At 36.9% G+C, this 20,144-nt stretch overlaps 1 protein-coding gene across 1 annotated transcript in view; it reads right to left on the bottom strand.

Annotated features, from left to right (window-relative positions):
• The window catches only part of DACH2 (dachshund family transcription factor 2), a 798,816-nt gene that overhangs the window by 302,546 nt on the left and 476,126 nt on the right, over positions 1-20,144 (bottom strand). Inside the window, exon 4 of the mRNA XM_044936484.2 lies at positions 3,831-3,962. Within this exon, the coding sequence (XP_044792419.2) occupies positions 3,831-3,962 (132 nt within the window). The remainder of the gene's footprint in view (positions 1-3,830; positions 3,963-20,144) is intronic.

Here is a 20,144-nt window from a genome sequence, read left to right as displayed (position 1 = left end):
CATTTGTTTCTATGCATATTTTGATTTCTTTTTTTATTGCTTCTATGATTTTTTGGTTATTTAAAAGAGCTTTGCTTAGCCTTCATATGTTGGTATTTTTAATAGTTTTTTTTTTTTTTTTCTGTAGTTGACATCTAATCTTACCACTTTGTGATCAGAAAGGATGCTTCCTATGATTTCAAGTTTTTTGAATTTACCAAGGCTAGATTTATGGCCCAGGATGTGAACTATCCTGAAGAATGTTCCTTGTGCAGTTGAGAAAGAGGTGAAATTCATTGTTTAGGGATGAAATGTCCTATAGATATATAATTAGGTCTAACTGGTCCATTTTATCTTTTAAAGGTTTTGTTTCCTTTCTAATTTTCTGCCTGGTTGATCTATCCATAGTTGTGAGTGGGGTATTAAAGTCTTCCACTATTATTGTGTTACTGTTAATTTCCCCTTTCATACTTGTTAGTGTTTGCATTACATATTGCAGTCTTCCTATGTTGGGTGAATATATTTTTATCATTTTGTATCTTGTTCTTGGATTGATCCTTTGATCATGATGTATTGTCCTTCTTTGTCTCTTTTCACAGCCTTTGTTTTAAAGTCTATTTTATCTGATATGAGTATTGCTACTCCTGCTTTCTTTTGGCCATCATTTGCATGAAATATTTTTCCATCCCTTCACTTTCAGTCTGTATGTGTCCCTTGTTTTGAGGTGGGTCTCTCGTAGACAGCATATATAGGGGTCTTGTTTTTGTATCCATGCTGCAAAAACTGGTCAAGCACTTTAAAAGAATGAAACTAGAACACTATCTAACACCATCAGAAAAGTAAACTCAAAATGGGTTAAAGATCTAAATATAAGACCAGAAACTATAAAACTCCTAGAGGAAAATATAAGCAAAATAATCTCTGACATAAATCACAGCAGGATCCTCTATGACCCACCTCCTAGAGTAATGGAAATAAAAGCAAAAATAAACTATGTGACTTAATTAAACTTAAAGCTTTTGCACAATGAAGGAAACTATAAGCAAGGTGAAAAGACAGCTTTCAGAATGGGAGAAAATAATAGCAAATGAAGCAACTGACAAAAAATTAATCTCAGAAATATATAAGCAACTCCTGCAGCTCAGTTCCAGAAAAATAAATGACCGAATCAAAAATTGGCCAAAGAACTAAACAGACATTTCTTCAAAGAAGACATACAGATGGCTAACAGACAAATGAATACATACTCAACATCACTCATTATCAGAGAAATGCAAATCAAAACCACAATGATATACCATCTCTCCCCAGTCAGAATGGCTTCTATCAAAAAGTCTACAAGCAATAAATGCTGGAGAGGATGTGGAGAAAACGGAACCCTCTTACACTGTTGGTGGAAATGCAAACTAGTACAGCCACTATGGAGAACAGTGTGGAGATTCCTTAAAAAACTGGAAATAGAACTGCCATATGACCCCACAATCCCACTGCTGGGCATACACACTGAGGAAACCAGAATTGAAAGAGACACATGTATCCCAATGTTCATTACAGCTCTATTTACAATAGCTCGAAAATGGAAGCAACCTAGATGTCCATTGGCAAACAAATGCATAAGAAAGTTGTGGTACATATGCACAATGGAATACTACTCAGTATTAAAAAGAATGCATTAGAACCTATTCTAATGAGGTAGATGAAACTGGAACCTATTATACATAGTGAAGTAAGTCAGAAAGAGAAACACCAATAAAGTATACTAACACATATATATGGAATTGCAATGATGGTAACAATGACTCTACATGTGAGATAGTAAAAGAGATACTGATGTAAAGAACAGACTTTTGGACTCTTTGGGAGAAGACGAGGATGGAATGATTTGAAAGAATAGCACTGAAACTTATATATTACCATATGTGAAATAGATCACCAGTCCAGGTTCAATGCATGAGACAGGGCACTCAGGCCCAGTGCATTGGGATGTGCCTGAGGGATGGGATGGGGAGGGAGGTGGGAGAGGGATTCAGGATGGGGGACACATGTGCACACATGGTTGATTCCTGTCAATATATTTGAAAAACCACTACAATACTTTAAAGTAATTATCTTCTAAGTAAAATAAATAAATTAATTTAAAAATTTATTCCAAGGTTAAACAAAATAAAATTCCTCTTACAAAACAACATTGAAGTGGAGGAGAATGTGAAAAGTGTACATACTTTGGACTTAACCATATACGGTTGAAACTGAGCTCTGCCACTTACTAGCTTTGTGATTATCAGCAAAGCTGAAATACTCTGTGCCTCTGTTTCACCATCTGCAAAATGGAAATTTTGAAAATTCCATTTTCCCAGGAATTTGGTAAGAAATAAACTAGTTAACATGAGAGATAGAAGATGGATAATTTCAAAAGATCTAATGCACAACACTATGATTGGAATTAACAATATGGTATTATATATATAAAAGTTGCTATTAGAATGGATCCTAAAAGTTCTCACTACCAAAACAGAAACGATAATTATTGTATAATAGAGGTGTTAACATTATTGTTGATAATTATAAAGTAATATATAAGTGCATCAAATCAACACTGTGTACATTTCAAACTTACACAACATAAAAATGAACATGTTTCCATTTATTCCCCATTGTGAACACTGGTTGAAGACCAATACCCACTCCATAATTCCCCATGAAACTTCAACTTTACATGAGTTTATTATGTTGATTTGATTCAGTAATTTATTTCTTAAATTATTCTTTCCTTTTCTCTTCAAAAGAAAGTCCCAAAATGCTTGAAATTTTATGAGCCTAATAGAAGAGAGAAAATGCTGCTACCTATTTGCCTATCAAATTATATTGAATTTAACTGCAAAAGCATATTGGAAGCTTGTGGCTCCTATGACCATTATTGATTGCCCCTGATTATTCCTTATTAAAAGTACACTTTATTTATTTGTCTAGTTATTTATCCATTCACGTGTGTTACACAGATAGTCATAATCCCACCTACTTCCTAAAGAGATCTCGAGGGTGATCTTATGATCAAAGTCAAGGTACAATTATTACAGGCTAATGGGGAAAAAAAAAAAAACACAAAAAACAGTTACTGAGAAGGAAGAGGACATTCCATTTCACAGGCATTTTTCTCATTTCCTTCACCACCCCCCATCTTTTTTCTTTGCTTTCTGCTTGTTCTACCACATTTCTTTAGCCCCTACTGATAATGCCTCATCTCCTAGCACCTCGAAACAAAGGTAGATTCTCAGTATTGCATTTCGGTGTTAAACTTAGGAAAAAAAAAAAAAAGTGAAGAAGGCTGTGGTGAAACTGAAGTAGGCATCATTTAGTAAGCAAAGGGTGCAATAGGTAGCACTATAAAAATTAGAATTTAACCCCACAACAACAATGGAGATACTAAATGTTTCCTGAAATGAGGTTTTGATCTATAATAGCTTTCTAATTTCAATGTACAAGTTAGAGGTAGGATTAAGCCTCCTTTTGTGTGTGCATGTGTGCTAAATTGCTTCAGTTGTGTCTGACTCTGTGTGACACTAACAGCAGGCTGCCAGGCTCCTCTATCCATGGGATTCTGCAGGCAAAAATACTGGATTGGGTTGCTGTGCCCTCCTCCAGGAGATCTCCCTGACCCAAGGATCGAACATCTTTTACATCTCCTGCATTGGCACGTGGGTTCTTCACCGCTGAGCCACCAGGGAAGCCCCCTCCTTTTGTAGTAGCTGCTTATAATCAAAGTATACATGTTGTTCTCTCCTTTCCTCCTCTCTCCAATTCCAGAATAAGTCAATGAGAGCCACCTGCCTTGGATTCCTAAAGACACTCACCTGTATTAGAATTAAGATCATCAGGCTCTGATTCATTTCCATGTTGGCTTCCTTTTCCCTGAAGAGTGTTCATGGCTATAAGCTTCATCTTCTGCAGCTTCATTGCCTCAGCCATTGCTGCAGCTGTTATACCTAAAACCAGAACCATTCCTTTTAAAACAGGGATCATTTCTTAATGTAATTAAAAACAGGATACATTTAACAGGGCTATACTAGACAGGACAATCCAAAAGGAAACCCGAGTCTAATTTATGAACAATATCCTTTCAAAATTTAATTTTCTACTCTTGTAATAACTTCATCTTACAATGGGCAAGTTGAAAATCTGAAAAAAAAAAAAAAACATTAAATATGCGTCTGATTCTCAATTCAAAACAGAGAAAACATAGAGCATAACATGAAAAATTTGGGAAAATACCAAAACTCTTGCTAATGTCTTCTGGTGTCTAGTAAGAGCTCTGGATAGTTGATTAACACAGAACTCACTATGCACTAAAAACCCATCTAAGACAACACTGTCAGAAGAAGCACTCTAAAATGCTATAGGGAATGACTTTCTAGGGAATATCCTTGTTGACCCTTCTGCTAAAGAATGGGCTATTTTGCCTCAAAAGTTACCTTAGCAAAAAATAATAAAGGGGAGTAAACATTTAAGTGGTCATCATATTTTTACTGGCCTCCTTCTTATACACTCAGAGAAAAAAAAGAAAAAGAAAACATAGCAGATCACTGCAGAAAGTGTTGCAGCCCTTGCAATATAATTACATTCTTTTATTAATATAAAGCAATTTTTACAATGCTTGTGTAAACTCACCTATATTCATACACAAACCTCCACACACAAATACCACACACATTTCTATATCCATGTGAACCCATAAATACAGACACATTTGCATATTACATTCACACATCAGATTTGCCAATTTAGAAAGAATGTGTACAGATGGAGGAATGGAAGAACGTATGCTAACCCCTTCTTATGAGAACATCAGAATCACAGTTAACTGCTAAACAACCATTCACAAAAAGACACTGAAATGTACCAAAATGATACCCTACCTCCAAAGAAAAATCCACAACGAGATGGGAACAGGGACACAATCATGATAAAATCAAATTCCATACCTGCCATGTGGAAGATTCACAAAGTGGGAAACAATTATACCACAAAAGTTCTCCCACTGGAGTAAAGGTCTGAGACCCACTTCAGTCTTCCCAGCATGAGGATCTGACAACAGGCAGAGACAACCCCAGAACATCTGGCTTTGAAGGCTAGCAGTGTGTGCCTGCAGGAATTACACCAGACTGGGGGAAACAGGCTCTACTCTTGGAGGGTACACACAAGGACCCATGTGCACCAGGACCCAGGGAAATGAAGCAGTGACCCCATAAGAGACTGGGTCAGATATACTGGCTGGTATTGGAGGATCTTTCAAGGGGTGGTAGGGCTGGGGACCACTGTGGTGGGACATAAACTTGAAGCAACAATTATAGGGGGAACTCATGGTGTGAGATACTGCAGAGGTTGCAACTAGCCCCACCAACAGCCTGTAGGCACCAGTACCGGGAAGCCTCTGGCCAAACAAGTAAAAGGGTGGGGAACATAGCTCTACCCATCAATAGCTGCTGCTGCTACTGTTAAGTCGCTTCAGTCATGTCCGACTCTGTGCAACCCCATAGATGGCAGCCCACCAGGCTCCCCCGTCCCTGGGATTCTCCAGGCAAGAATACTGGAGTGGCTTTCCATTTCCTTCTCCAGTGCGTAAAAGTGAAAAGTGAAAAGTGAAGTCGCTCAGTAGTGCCCAACTCTTAGCGACCCCATGGACTGCAGCCCACCAGGCTCCCCAGTCCATGGGATTTTCCAGGCAAGAGTACTGGAGTGGGGTGCCATTGTCTTCTCCACCCATCAATACAAAAGTGGCTAAAAGTCTTACTGAATACAGCCCTGCCCACCAGAAGGACAAGAACTGGCCCCATTCATCACCAATCTCTACCTTCAGGAAGCCTACACAAGCCTCTTAGATAGCCTCATCAATCAGAGGACAGATAGCAGAAGCAAGCAGAACTACAATCCTACAGCCTGCAGAACAGAAACAACAATCACAGAAAGTTAGACAAAGCAAAATGGCAAAGAAGTATCTCCCAGATAAAGTGACAACTACCTTAATAACTAAGTGAAGTAGGCAACCTTCAGAAAAAGAATTCAGAATAATGGCAGTGAAGATGACTCAGGATCTCAGAAAAAGAATAAAGGCGAAGATCAAGAAGACACAATACATATTTAAGAAAGATCTAGAAGAACTAAAGAACAAAAAAAACATGAAAAATACAATAACTGAAATGAAAATACACTAGAAGGAATCAATAGCAGAATAACCTTGGCAGAAGAATGGATATGAAACACAGAATAGCAGAAATCACTGCCACAGAATAGAATAAAGAAAAAGAAATTAAAACAGCCTAAGAAACATCTGGAAGAACAGTATATGAATCAATATTCACATTATAGGTGTTCCAGAAGTAAAGGACAGAGGGAAAGGATCTGAGAAAATATTTGAAGAGATAATAGCTAAAAACTTCCCTAACATGGAAAAGGAAACAGTCACCCAAATCCAGGAAGCACAGAGTTTTAGGCAGAATAAATCCAAGGAGGAACATACCGAGACATGTAGTAACCAAACTGATAAAAATTAAAGACAAAGAAAACTATGAAAAAAAGCTACCAGGAAAAAGCAACAAATAATAAACAAGGGAACTCTCATAAAGTTATGAGTTGATTTCTCAACAGGAACTCTGCAAGCGAGAAAGGAGTAGCAAGATATATTTACAATGATGAAAAGGAAGAAACCACAGCCTAGAATACTCTACCCAGCAAGACAGTCATTCAAGTTCAATGGAAAAATCAAAAGCATCACAGACAAGCAAAGTTAAGTGAATTCAGCACCACCAGACAAGCTTTACAACAAATGCTAAAGGGACTTCTCTAATTGGAAAAGGACACAACTAGAAACAAGAATTCAGTACCACCAGACAAGCTTTGCAACAAATGCTGAAGGGACATCTGTAATTGGAAAAAGAAAAGGTCACAACTAGAAACAAGAAACTTATGAATGGAAAAGCTCATCAGCAAAGACAACCACATAGTAAAGTTAGGAAATCATCCACACACAAATGTGGTATTTAAACCAGCAATTGTTAGAAGAGAAGAACACAAATGTAGGGTATGGGAAATGCATCTGAAATTAAAAGACCAGCAACTTAAAACAATTTTATTCATACATAGATTGCCATATTATAATGTCATGTTAATGGCAAGCTGAAAATCAACAATAGACAGACACACACACAAAGGAATCAAAATACAACACTAAGATTAATTATCAAATCACAAGAGAAAAGAACAAAAGAGGAAGGGAAGAAAATGTACTTATAAAAACAAATCCAAAACAATTGACAAGATGGCAATTAGAATATTCATATAGATTATTACCCTAAACATAAACAGATGAAATGCTCCAATCAAAAGACACAGATTGGCTGCCTGGATACAAAATCAAGACTTGTATATATGCTGCTACAAGAGATCTACTTCAGACATAGGGACACATACAAACAGAAAGTGAGGGGGTATGAAAAGATAATCCATGCAAACAGAAAGCAAAAGAAAGTTAAAATTGCAATACTAAAATCAGAAGAAATCATTTAAAATAAAAACCTTTACAAGAGACAAAGGGACACTTTATAATGATCAAGAGATCAAGCTAAAAATAAGATATTACAAATATATATGCACCCAACATAGAAAAACCTCAATATATAAGGCAAGTATCAATAGCCATAAAGGGAGAAATTGACAGTAACGCAGTAACATCAGGGGATTTAGCCCACTTACACCAATGGACAGAACATCCAGACAGAAAATCAATAAGGAAAAACAGGGCCTTGAAAGACACATTAGATCAGATAAACTTAACTGATTTTTATAGAGCTTTCCAACCAAAAACAGCAGAATACATATTCTTCTCATGGGCTCAATGAACATTCTCCAAGATTAACCACATACTGGGCCACAAAAAGAGTCTTGGTAAATTTAATAAAACTGAAGTTATATCAAGCATCTTTTCTGACCAAAACACTATCAAATTAGCCATTATCTACAAGAAAATAAAAACTCTAAAAATCACAAACATGTGGAGGCTAAATGATGTTGTACACAAGAATCAATTGATCACTAAAGAAATAAAAGAGGAAAAAAAAAAAAACCTAGAGACAATGAAACAAAAACACAACATTCCAAAAGCTGTGCAAAAACATTTCTGATATGGAATTTTATAGAAATACACTCTTACTTCAGGAAACAATAAAATCTCAAATAAACAACCTAACTTTACCCCTAAAGCAACTAGACAAAGAAAAACTAACAAAACCCAAAGAGAGCATGAGGAAAGAAATTTAAAAATCAGAGCAGAAATAAATTAATTAGAAATATTTAGAAAAAAAGAAAAGATCAATGAAACTAAAAATGGGTTCTTTGAGAAGATAAAACTGACAAACTTTTAGCATATACTTTTGCTTTTCATACTGTTAATAGAAAAAGCAAGGGAATTCTACAGAAATATCTACTTCTGCTTCACTGACTATGCTAAAGCCTTTGACTGTGTGAATCACAACAAACTGGGGGGAATTCTTAAAGAGATGGGAATACCAGACCATCTTACTTGCCTCCTGAGAAACCTGTATGCAGGTCAAGAAGGAACAGTTAGAACTGGACATGGAATAACAAACTGGTTCAAAGTTGAGAAAGGAGTACATCAAGGCTATATATTGTCACCCTGCTTACTTAACTTATATGCAGAGTAATTCATACAAAATGCCAGGTTGCATGAATCACAAGCTGGAATCAAGATTGCTGGGAGAAATATCAATAACCTCAGATATGCAGATAACACCAACATAATTGCAGAAAATGAAGAGGAACTAAAAAGCCTCTTGATCAAGGTGAAAGAGGAGTGTGAAAAAGCTGGCTTAAAACTCAACATTCAAAATACTAAGATCATGGCATCTGGTCCCATCACTTCATGACAAATAGATGGGGGAACAATGGGAACAGTAATAGACTTTATTTTATTGGGCTGAAAAATCACTGAGGGTGATAACTGCAGCCATGAAATTAAAAGGCGCTTGCTCCTTGAAAGGAAAACTATGACAAACCTAGACAGCATATTAAATAAAGAGACATCACTTTGCTGGAAAAGGTCCATATATTCAAAGCTATGATCTTTCCAGAAGCCATATATAGATGTGAGAGTTGGACCATAATGAAGGCTGAGAGCCAAATAATTGATGCTTTTGAACTGTGGTGATGGAGAAGATTCTTGAGAGCCTCCTGGACTGCAAGGATATCAAACCAGTCAATTCCAAAGGAAATATATCCTTAATATTAATTGGGAAGACTGATGCTGAAGCTGAAGCACCAATATTTGGTCACCTGATGTGAAGAGCCAAATCATTGGAAAAGACCTGATACTGGGAAAGATTGAGAGCAGGAGGAGAAGGCGAGTGATAGAGGATGAGATGGTTGGATGGTGTCATCAACTGAATGGACATGAGTTTGAGCAAACTTCAGGAGATAGTGAAGGACAAGAAAGCCTGGGGGGGGGGGGGTGGGCGGCAGCGATCTATGGGTTTGTAAAGAGTTAGACATGACTGAGCAGCTGAACAACAACAAACCTTTAGTAAGACTTATCAAGCAAAAATTAAAGGTGAGGGCTCAAATCAATATAATTAGAAATGAGAAAGGAATGTTACAATGGACATCAGGTAATACAAATGATCATAAGATACTATTACAAGCAACTATTTATCGATTAAATGGTCAAACTGGAAGAAATGGAAAAATTCCTAGAAAGGTATAATCACCCAATACTGAAACAGATAGAACCATATAATATGAATAGAGCAATTAAATGTACTGAAATTGAAACTATGATTTAAACATTCTCAACAAACAAAGTTAAAGAACCAGATGGCTTCACAAACAATGTCTATCAAACATTTAGAAAAGAGTTAACAGCTATATTTCTGAAATTATTCCAAAAAGTTACAGAGAAAAGAACACTCCCAAACTCAGTATATTAGATGACCATCACCCTGATACACAAACTAGACAAAGATAGCATTCACAAAACAGAAAAGTACAAGCCAATATCACTGATGAAGGTAGACACGAAAAACCTCAACAAAATTCTAGCAATCTGAATTCAATAATATAGTAAAGGGATTATCCACCATGATCAAGTGGGAATCATCCCATGAATGCAAGGGTTTTTCAATATCCAAAAATCAGTGTAAAACACTGTACTGAAGAATAAAAACAATATGATCATCACACTAGTTTTGCAGAAAAAGCTTTGACAAAATTCAGCACTCATTTATGACTAAAAAAAAAAAAAGAAACCTCCAGAAAGTTGGCTTAGAAGGAACATAACATAGTAAAGGCCATATAAGACAAACTAGAGATTACATGGTAAAAAGTTGAAAGCATTTCCTCTACAATCAGCGAGAAGACAAGGATATCTACACTCTTCATCATTATTCAGTATCAGTCAGTTCAGTTCAGTTGCTCAGTTGTGTTCAATTTTTTGCAAACCCATGAATCACAGCACACCACGCCTCCCTGTCCACCACCAACTCGCAGAGTTTACCCAGACTGATTCATGTCCATCAAGTCAGTGATGCCATCCAGCCACCTCATGCTCTGTCGTCCCCTTCTCCTACTGTCCCCAATCCCTTCCAGCATCAGGGTCTTTTTCAATGAGTCACCTCTTCGCATGAGATGGCTAAATATTGGAGTTTCAGCTTCAGCATCAGTCCTTCCAATAAACACCCAGGACTGATCTCCTTTAGGATTGACTGGTTGGACCTCCTTGAAGTGCAAGGGACTCTCAAGAGTCTTCTCCAACACCACAGTTCAAAAGCATTAGTACTTCAGCGCTCAGCTTTCTTCACAGTCCAACTCGCACATCCATAAATGACCACTGGAAAAACCACAGCCTTGACTAGACAGATCTTTGTTGGCAAAGTAATATCTCTGCTTTTCAATATACTATCTACATTGGTCATAACTTTCCTTTCAAGGAGTAAATGTCTTTTAATTTCATGGCTGCAATCATCATCTGCTGTGATTTTGGAGCACAAAAAATAAATCTGACACTGTTTCCACTGTTTCCCCATCTATTTCCCATGAAGTGATAGGACCAGATGCCATGATCTTAGTTTTCTGAATGTTGAGCTTTAAGCCAACTTTTTCACTCTCCCCCTGCACTTTCATCAACAGGCTTTTTTAGTTCCTCTTCACTTTCTGCCATAAGGGTGGTGTCATCTGCATATCTGAGGTTATTGATATTTCTCCTGGCAATCTTGATTCAAGCTTGTGCTTTTTCCAGCCCAGCTTTTCCCATAATGTACTCTACATATAAGTTAAACAAACAGGGTGACAATATACAGCCTTGACGTACTCCTTTTCCTATTTGGAACCAGTCTGTTGTTCCATGTCTAGTTCTAACTGTTCCTTCCTGACCTGCATATAGGTTTCTCAAGAGGCAGTTCAGGTGGTCTGGTGTTCCCATCTCTTTCAGAATTTTCCACAGTTTATTGTGGTCCACACAGTCAAAGGCTTTGGCATAGTCAATAAAGCAGAAATAGATGTTTTTCTGGAACTCTCTTGCTTTTTCAATGGTCCAGAAAATGTTGGCAATTTGATCTCTGGTTCCTCTGCCTTTTCTAAAACCAGCTTGAACATCTGGAAGTTCATGGTTCACATACTGCTGAAGCCTGGCTTGGAGAATTTTGAGCATTACTTTATTAGCATGTGAGATGAGTGCAATTGTGCGGTAGTTTGAGCATTCTTTGGCATTGCCTTTCTTTGGGATTGGAATGAAAACTGACCTTTTCCAGTCCTGTGGCCACTGCTGAGTTTTCCAAATTTGCTGGCATATTGAGTGCAGCACTTTCACAGCATCATCTTTTAGAGTTTGAAATAGCTCAACTGGAATTCCATCATCTCCACTAGCTTTGTTCATAGTGATGCTTTCTAAGGCCCACTTGACTTCACATTCCAGGATGTCTGGCTCTAGGTGAGTGATCACAACATCGTGATTTATCTGGGTCATGAAGATCTTTTTTATACAGTTCTTCTGTGTATTCTTGTCACCTCTTCTTAACATCTTCTGTTTCTGTTAGGTCCATACCATTTCTATTCTTTATCGAGCCCATCTTTGCATGAAATATTCCCTTGGTATCTCTAATTTCTTTTAGAGATCTCTAGTCTATCCTATTCTGTTGTTTTCCTCTATTTCTTTGCACTGATTGCTGAGGAAGGCTTTCTTATCTTTCCTTGCTATTCTTTGGAACTCTGAATTCAGATGTTTATATCTTTCCTTTTCTTTTTTGCTTTTCACTTTGCTTCTTTTCACAGCTATTTGTAAGGCCTCCTCAGACAGCCATTTTGCTTTTTTGCATTTCTTTTCCATGGGGATAGTCTCGATCCCTTTCTCCTGGACAATGTCACGAACCTCCATCCATAGTTCATCAGGCATTCTATCTATCAGATCTAATCCCTTAAATCTATTTCTCACTACCACTGTATAATCATAAGGGATTTGATTAAGGTCATACTTGAATGGTATAGTGGTTTTCCCCACTTTCTTCAATTTAAGTCTGAATTTAGCAATAAAGAGTTCATGATCTGAGCCACAGTCAGCTCCTGGTCTTGTTTTTGCTAACCGTATAGAGCTTTTCCATCTTTAGATGCAAAGAATATAATCTGATTTCGGTGTTGACAATCTGGTGATATCCATGTGTCGAGTCTTCTCTTGTGTTGTTGGAAGAGGGTGTTTGTTATGACCAGTGTGTTCTCTTGGCAAAACTCTATTAGCCTTTGCCCTGCTTCATTCTGTACTCCAAGGCCAAATTTACCTGTTACCCCAGGTGTTTCTTGACTTCCTACTTTTGCATTCCGGTCCCCTGTAATGAAAAGACATATTTTTTGGGTATTAGTTCTAAAAGGTCTTGTATGTCTTCATAGAACCATTCAACTTCAGGTTCTTTAGCATTACTGGTTGGGGCATAACTTTGGATTACTGTGATATTGAATGGTTTGCCTTGGAAATGAACAGAGATCATTCTGTCGTTTTTTAAGACTGTATCCAAGTACTGCATTTTAGACTCTCTTGTTGACCGTGATGGCTACTCCATTTCTTCTAAGGGATTCCTGCCCACAGTAGTAGATACAATGGTCATCTGAGTTAAATTCACCCATTTCAGTTTATTTTAGTTCACTGATTCCTAGATAGTTTTCAATATTCTAACTAAGACAATCAGAGAAGCCAAAGAGAATGACTCCAAATTTGAGAAGAGGTAAAACTGTCACTGTTTGCAAATGACAAAGAAAATCTTATAGATACTACCAGAAAAATACTAGTGCTCAACAATGAATTTGGTTAAGAGGTAAAATTAATACAGAGAAATATGTTGCATTTCTATACACTAACAATGAAAAGTCACAAAGAGAAATTAAAGAAACAACCCCACGTACCATTACATCAAAAATAATAAAGTGTTTAGGAATAGACCTACTTAAGGAGACAAAAGACCTGTTCTCTGAAAATGATGATGCTGATTAAAGAAATCTAAACCAACATAGACAGATTGATAAAAATATACCATAATCTTGGATTGGAAGAATCAATATTGTTAAAATGTTAACACTACCTAAGACAATCTACAGATTCAATGCAGTCACCATCAAATCACCAATTGTATTTTTCACAGAACTAGAGCAAAAAAATCTTAAAATATTTATGGAGATACAAACGAACCCAAATAGCACAAACCTGAGAAAGAAAAAAGAGAGCTGGAGGAATCAGGCTCCCTGACTTCAGAGTATACTACAAAGCCATAGTCATCAAAACGGTATGGTTTTGGCACAAAAACAGAAATATAGGTTAATGGAACAAGAAATAAAGCCCAGAAATGAACCCACAAATCTATGATCAATTAATGTTAAACATTCGAGGCAAAACTATATAGTGGAGAAAAGACAGTCTCTTCAATAAATGGTACTGGAAAAACTGGATAGCTACACGTTAAAAAAAAAAAAGAAGAAAATAGAATGCTCTTTAACATCACTCACAAAAAATAAGCTTAAAAAAATGGATTAAAGACCTTAGTGTAAATTTGGATACTATAAAACTCTTAGAGGAAAACATAGAAAGAAGACTCTCTTTGATATAAATCATGGCAATATCCTTTATGACTCATCTGCTGGAGTAATGAAAATAAGAAGAAAAATAAACAAATGGGGCCTAATTAAAAAGCTTTTTCACAGCAAAATAAACTACAAACAAGATGAAAAGACCACCCACAGAAAGGAAGAAGATATTTGCAAATGATGCAAGTGAAAATGGATTTATCTCCAAAATTTACAAACAGATCAGGTGTCTCAATATCAATAAAACAAAAAACCTAATCAAAAAATTGGCAGAAGAACTAAATATAGACATTTCTCCAAAGAAGACATATAGGTGGCCAAGAGGCACAAGAAAAGATGTTAAAAATTGCTAATTAGAAGAATTAAAATCAAAACCACCATGAGCTATTACTTCACATCTGTCAGAATGGACATCATTAAAAAATCTACAAACAATAAATGCTGGAGATGGTGTGGAGAAAAGGGAATTCTCCTATACTATTTGTGGGAATGAAAATTGGTATAGTCACTATGGAGAACAGTCTGGAGGTTCCTTAAAAAACTAAAAATAGAACTATCATATGATAGAGCAATCCCACTCTCAGGCATATATTCGGAGAAAAACTTGATTTGAAATTATGCATGCACTCTAATATTCACCAAAGCACTGTTTACAGTAGCCAATACATGGAAGTAAGATATATGCCCTTCTACAGATGAATGGATAAAGAAAATGTGATACATAAATAAAACAGAATATTACTCAGCCATAAACAAAAGAATGAAATAATTCCATCTGTAGCAACATGAATGGATCTGGAAACCATCATACTAAGCAAGTCAGGGAGACAAAGACAAATGTTATGATATCACTTACATGTGGAGTCTAAAATAAGAAAGATACAAATGAACTTCTCTACAAAACAGAAACAAACTCACAGGCTTAGAGAATGAATTTATGATTACCAGGGAGGAATGTAGGGGCAAGGAGATAGACTGGAAGCTTGAGATTGACATGTACATACGGCTATATTTAAAATAATCAACAACCACCTACTATAATATATATACGGCAATTTTTTAACTCTATGTAAACAGTTCAGTTCAGTTCAGTCGCTCAGTCGTGTCCGACTTTTTGCGATCCCATGAATCGCATCATGTCAGGCCTCCCTGTCCATCACCAACTCCCAAGATATAATATGAATACTCAGGTTTGAAATTTTTCCTCCTGTGAAGTCTGTATCAGGCTAAACCATAGAAATATATCAGGAAATAGGTACTAAAAATAGATCAATCCATACTTCACCAATGCTTTCCAAAATATCTGGTGAATTCAACTATATTATTTTTTATTTTATATTAATTAATTTATTTAGTTTTGGTGGTACTGGGTCTTTGTTGCTACACACAAGGCTTTCTCTAGGTGAAGCAAGCAGGGGCTACTTCTTATTGAGAAGCACAGGCTCTAAAGCCTATATGGGCTTCAGTAGCTGTGGCTCACAGGCTCTAGAGTGCATGCCCAGTAGTTGGGGTGTACAAGCTCAGTTGCCTGCAGCAGGTGGGATCTTAGCTCCCAGACCAGGGAACAAATCCACAATCCACATCCCCTGCACTCCAAGTCACATTCTTAAAAAACTGAACCACCAGGGAAGTACCTAAATTATTTATAGATATTATCAAAATCCCTAACCATCTACTGGTACACTGGTGCCATGAGCCAAAAAGAAAAAAAAAAAATCTTGCCAATTTAAAACAATATTTTAGAATTCAGTCAAACCCATTCTCCCCTGCAAATGCAAATCAAAGAACACATGTATTGATTGTTGCAAAAAGAAAATATAGCTACTATTATTATAAATACAGATTCTAAAGGACAGGTGAATTCTTATCAAAGGTATAAGGGGAAGTAAATACAGCCTGGAACATCTGTCTATGTTTGGTGGAATCAATGAGCTCTTATTTTGTCACTCTGCACTTTTTGTAATACATGGAAAATGCAAAATAAAGCAAACTTTTCTTCACATTAGCTTGTCTATGAATCATGGCAAGCAAAAGATCTGAAAGAAAATTGTTTTAATCTCTGAAATGATGGTACACGTTTGTGCATTTTCTAGATAGTCCTAGAGATTTTCTCGCCATATTTATCATTGCTGAATCCCAATTGCTCAAACTGGCCTATCCAACATCCAAGGGTTACTATGAACAGAAAATATGATGACAATGATTTAAATAAAGGGATCCTGCTTAGAACTGCCAGGACTGAGTGCTTCAAAACTAAAAATGTATCAGGAAAAGTTTCCAAAATTTATATCTGATCTCCTGACTACCAACTCAGAACTGGATCTTAACTATAGTACTTATTGAATTACTGGTTGTTTCATTATTGGTAGTATAAATAGTGGATTTTAGTGTACAATATATGGATTCTTATGATATGAAAAATAAAAGTTGACATAATATCTTATAGACAGATAAGGTAAATGTGTATCTAATAAAATGACACTAAGAATTAATGAACAAGATTCCCCTACTATTTTTTTTTTCATAAAAGATGGTAAGTTCCAATATCAATTCATTTGTTCAAGAAAATGCTATCTGTATGTCACTGCAGGAAAAAAAAAAAAAAACAGTAAATTCAGAAAGTAATAAGGTGGTGAAGAATCATGGTATAATAGCACTGCAAAGACATTTAAGAGCCATCTGGTTCAGTCTCTTCATTTTGAAGATAAGGAAACTGTCTCACCATGATATGTCATCGATAAGTTATTTAGGGGGAAACATGGAACAAAACTCAAGTTTCCTGATGTGATCTAGATATATTTAAGTACTAAAGTTGTTCAAATATGAATTAATGAAAATCTCTAAAGGGATATGATCCCCTTGTCACACCACAGTCTCATGCTTGCATTTTATACTTCCTTACAATTTATTTGAGATTTAGATACCTAAACTCTAACACATGTTTTGTATTGTCTCATGGTTCATATTACAGTGACTTTAGCCTTAAACAAAATCTTAAACCCTACTTGTTGAATCTTCAGTACATCATTTGAATATCTATCTTCGGGAAAACCAGAAACACATGAAAAGCAGTGGAAAAGATGTTATAGTTTATTTGGTATTTCATTAGCAATTTCTCCTCTCATTCAACTGATCAATTAAATTTTTAACCTCAGGATATGGCTCAGATGGATTTAGAACAGACAATTAGTTCCAGACACCAAGTTCTCAAAAAATACCCCTGAAATAGAACATGATGTGAAAGTGATGCACTCAATATGCCAGCAAATTTGGAAAACTCAGCAGTGGCCACAGGACTGGAAAAGGTCAGTTTTCATTCCAATCCCAAAGAAAGGCAATACCAAAGAATGCTCAAACTATTGCACAATTGCACTCATCTCACACGCTAGTAAAGTAATGCTCAAAATTCTCCAAGCCAGGCTTCAGCAATACATGAACCATGAAATTCCTGATGTTCAAGCAGGTTTTAGAAAAGGTAGAGGAACCAGAGATCAAATTGCCAACATCCGCTGGATCATGGAAAAAGCAAGAGAGTTCCAGAAACGCATCTATTTCTGCTTTATTGACTATGCCAAAGCCTTTGACTGTGTGGATCACAGTAAACTGTGGAAAATTCTTCAAGAGATGGGAATACCAGACCACCTGACCTGCCTCTTGAGAAATCTGTATGCAGGTCAGGAAACAACAGTTAGAACTAGACATGGAACAACAGACTGGTTCCAAATAGGAAAAGGAGTTCGTCAAGGCTGTATATTGTCACCCTGTTTATTTAACTTATATGCAGAGTACATCATGAGAAATGCTGGACTGGAAGAAACACAAGCTGGAATCAAGATTGCCAGGAGAAATATCAATAATCTCAGATATGCAGATGGCACCACCCTTATGGAAGAAAGTGAAGAGGAACTAAAAAGCCTGTTGATGAAAGTGAAAGGGGAGAGTGAAAAAGTTGGCTTAAAACTCAACATTCAGAAAACAAAGATCATGGCATCTGGTCCCTTCACTTCATGGGAAATAGATGGGGAAACAGTGGAAACAGTGTCAGACTTTATTTTTTGGGGGCTCCAATATCACTTCAGATGGTGACTGCAGCCATGAATTTAAAAGACGCTTACTCCTTGGAAGGAAAGTTATGACTGACCTAGATAGCATATTCAAAAGCAGACATTACTTTTCCAACAAAGGTCCGTCTAGTCAAGGCTATGGTTTTTCCTGTGGTCATGTATGGATGTGAGAGTTGGACTGTGAAGAAGGCTGCGCGCCTAAGAATTGATGCTTTTGAAGTGTGGTGTTGGAGAAGACTCTTGAGAGTCCCTTGGACTGCAAGGAGATCCAACCCGTCCATTCTGATGGACAACTCAGAACTTACAGAACTAACACCCAAGAAAGTTGTCCTTTTCATCATAGTGGACTGGAATGTAAAAGTAGGAAGTCAAGAGATGCCCAGAGTAACAGGTAAGTTTGGCCTCAGAGTACACAGTGAAGTAGGGCAAAGGCTAACAGAGTCCTCCCAAGAGAACACGCTGGTCATAGCAAACACCCTCTTCCAACAACACAAGAGAAGATTCTACATATTGACATCACCAGATAGTCAATACCGAAATCAGACTGATTATATTCTTTGCAGCCAAAGATGGAGAAGCTCTATACTCATCAGAAACAAGACTGGGAGCTGACTGTGGCTCAGATCATGAATTTCTTATTGTATAATTCAGCCTTAAGTTGAAGAAAGTAGGGAAAACCACTAGACCATTCAGGTATGACCTAAATCATATCCCTTATGATTATACAGTGGAAGTGATGAATAGATTCAAGGGATTAGATCTGATAGACAGAGTGCCTGAAGAACTATGGATGGAGGTTCATGATGTTGTATAGGAGGCAGTGCTCAAGACCATCCCAAAGAAAAATAAATGCAAAAAGAAAGGCAAAATGGTTGTCTGAGGAGGCCTTACAAATAGCTGAGAAAAGGAGAGAAGTGAAAGGCAAAGGATAAAAGGAAAGATATACCCATTTGAATGCAGAGTTCCAAAGAATAGCAAGGAGAGCTAAGAAATCCCTCCTCAGTTATCTATGCAAAAAAAAAATAGAGGAAAAGAATGGAATGGGAAAGACTAGAGATCTCGTCAAGAAAATTAGAGATACCAAGGGAATATTTCATGCAAAGATGGGCACAATAAAGGACAGAAATTGGATGGACCTAACAGAAGCTGAAGATATTAAGAAGAGGTGGCAAGAATACACATAAAAACTATACAGAAAAGATCTTCATGACCCAGATAAGCACAATGGCGTGCTCACTCACCTAGAGCCAGACATTCTGGAATGAGAAGTCAAGTGGGCCTTAGCACTATAAACAAACTTAGTGGAGGTGATGGAATTCCAGTTGAGCTATTTCAAATCCTAAAAGATGATGCTGTTAAAGTGCAGAACCGAATGTGCCAGCAAATTTGGAAAACTCGGCAGTGGCCTCAGGACTGGAAATGGTCAGTTTTCATTCCAATGCCAAAGAATGTTGAAACTACTGATCAATTGCACTCATCTCACATGCTAGCAAAGTAATGCTCCAAATTCTCCAAGCCAGGCTTCAACAGTAGGTAAACCATGAATTTCCAGATATTCAAGCTGGACGTAGAAAAGGCAGATGAACCAGATATCAAATTGCCAATATCCTTTGGATCATCAAAAAGGCAAAAGAATATCAGAAAAAAATCTACTCTGCTTTATTAATTACTCCAAAGCCTTTGCCTATGTAGATCACCACAAACTGTGGAAAATTCTATAAGAGATGGGAATGCCAGACTACCTTACCTCCTTCCTGAGAAATTTGTATGCAGGTCAAGAAACAACAGTTAGAACTGGACATTGAACAACAGACTGGTTCCAAATTGGGAAAAGAGTACTTCAAGACTGCATATTATTACCTTGTTTATTTAACTTATATGCAGAGTACATCATGTGAAATGCTGGGCTGGATGAAGCACAAGCGGGAATCAAGATTTCCAGGAGAAATATCAAAAACCTCAGATACACAGATGACA

Source organism: Bubalus bubalis, chromosome X (genome assembly GCF_019923935.1).
Source record: "Bubalus bubalis isolate 160015118507 breed Murrah chromosome X, NDDB_SH_1, whole genome shotgun sequence".
Taxonomy (NCBI): Eukaryota; Metazoa; Chordata; class Mammalia; order Artiodactyla; family Bovidae; genus Bubalus; species Bubalus bubalis.
The sequence above is the reverse complement of the archived record's forward strand: the minus strand, read 5'-3'. Positions and strand labels throughout refer to the sequence as shown.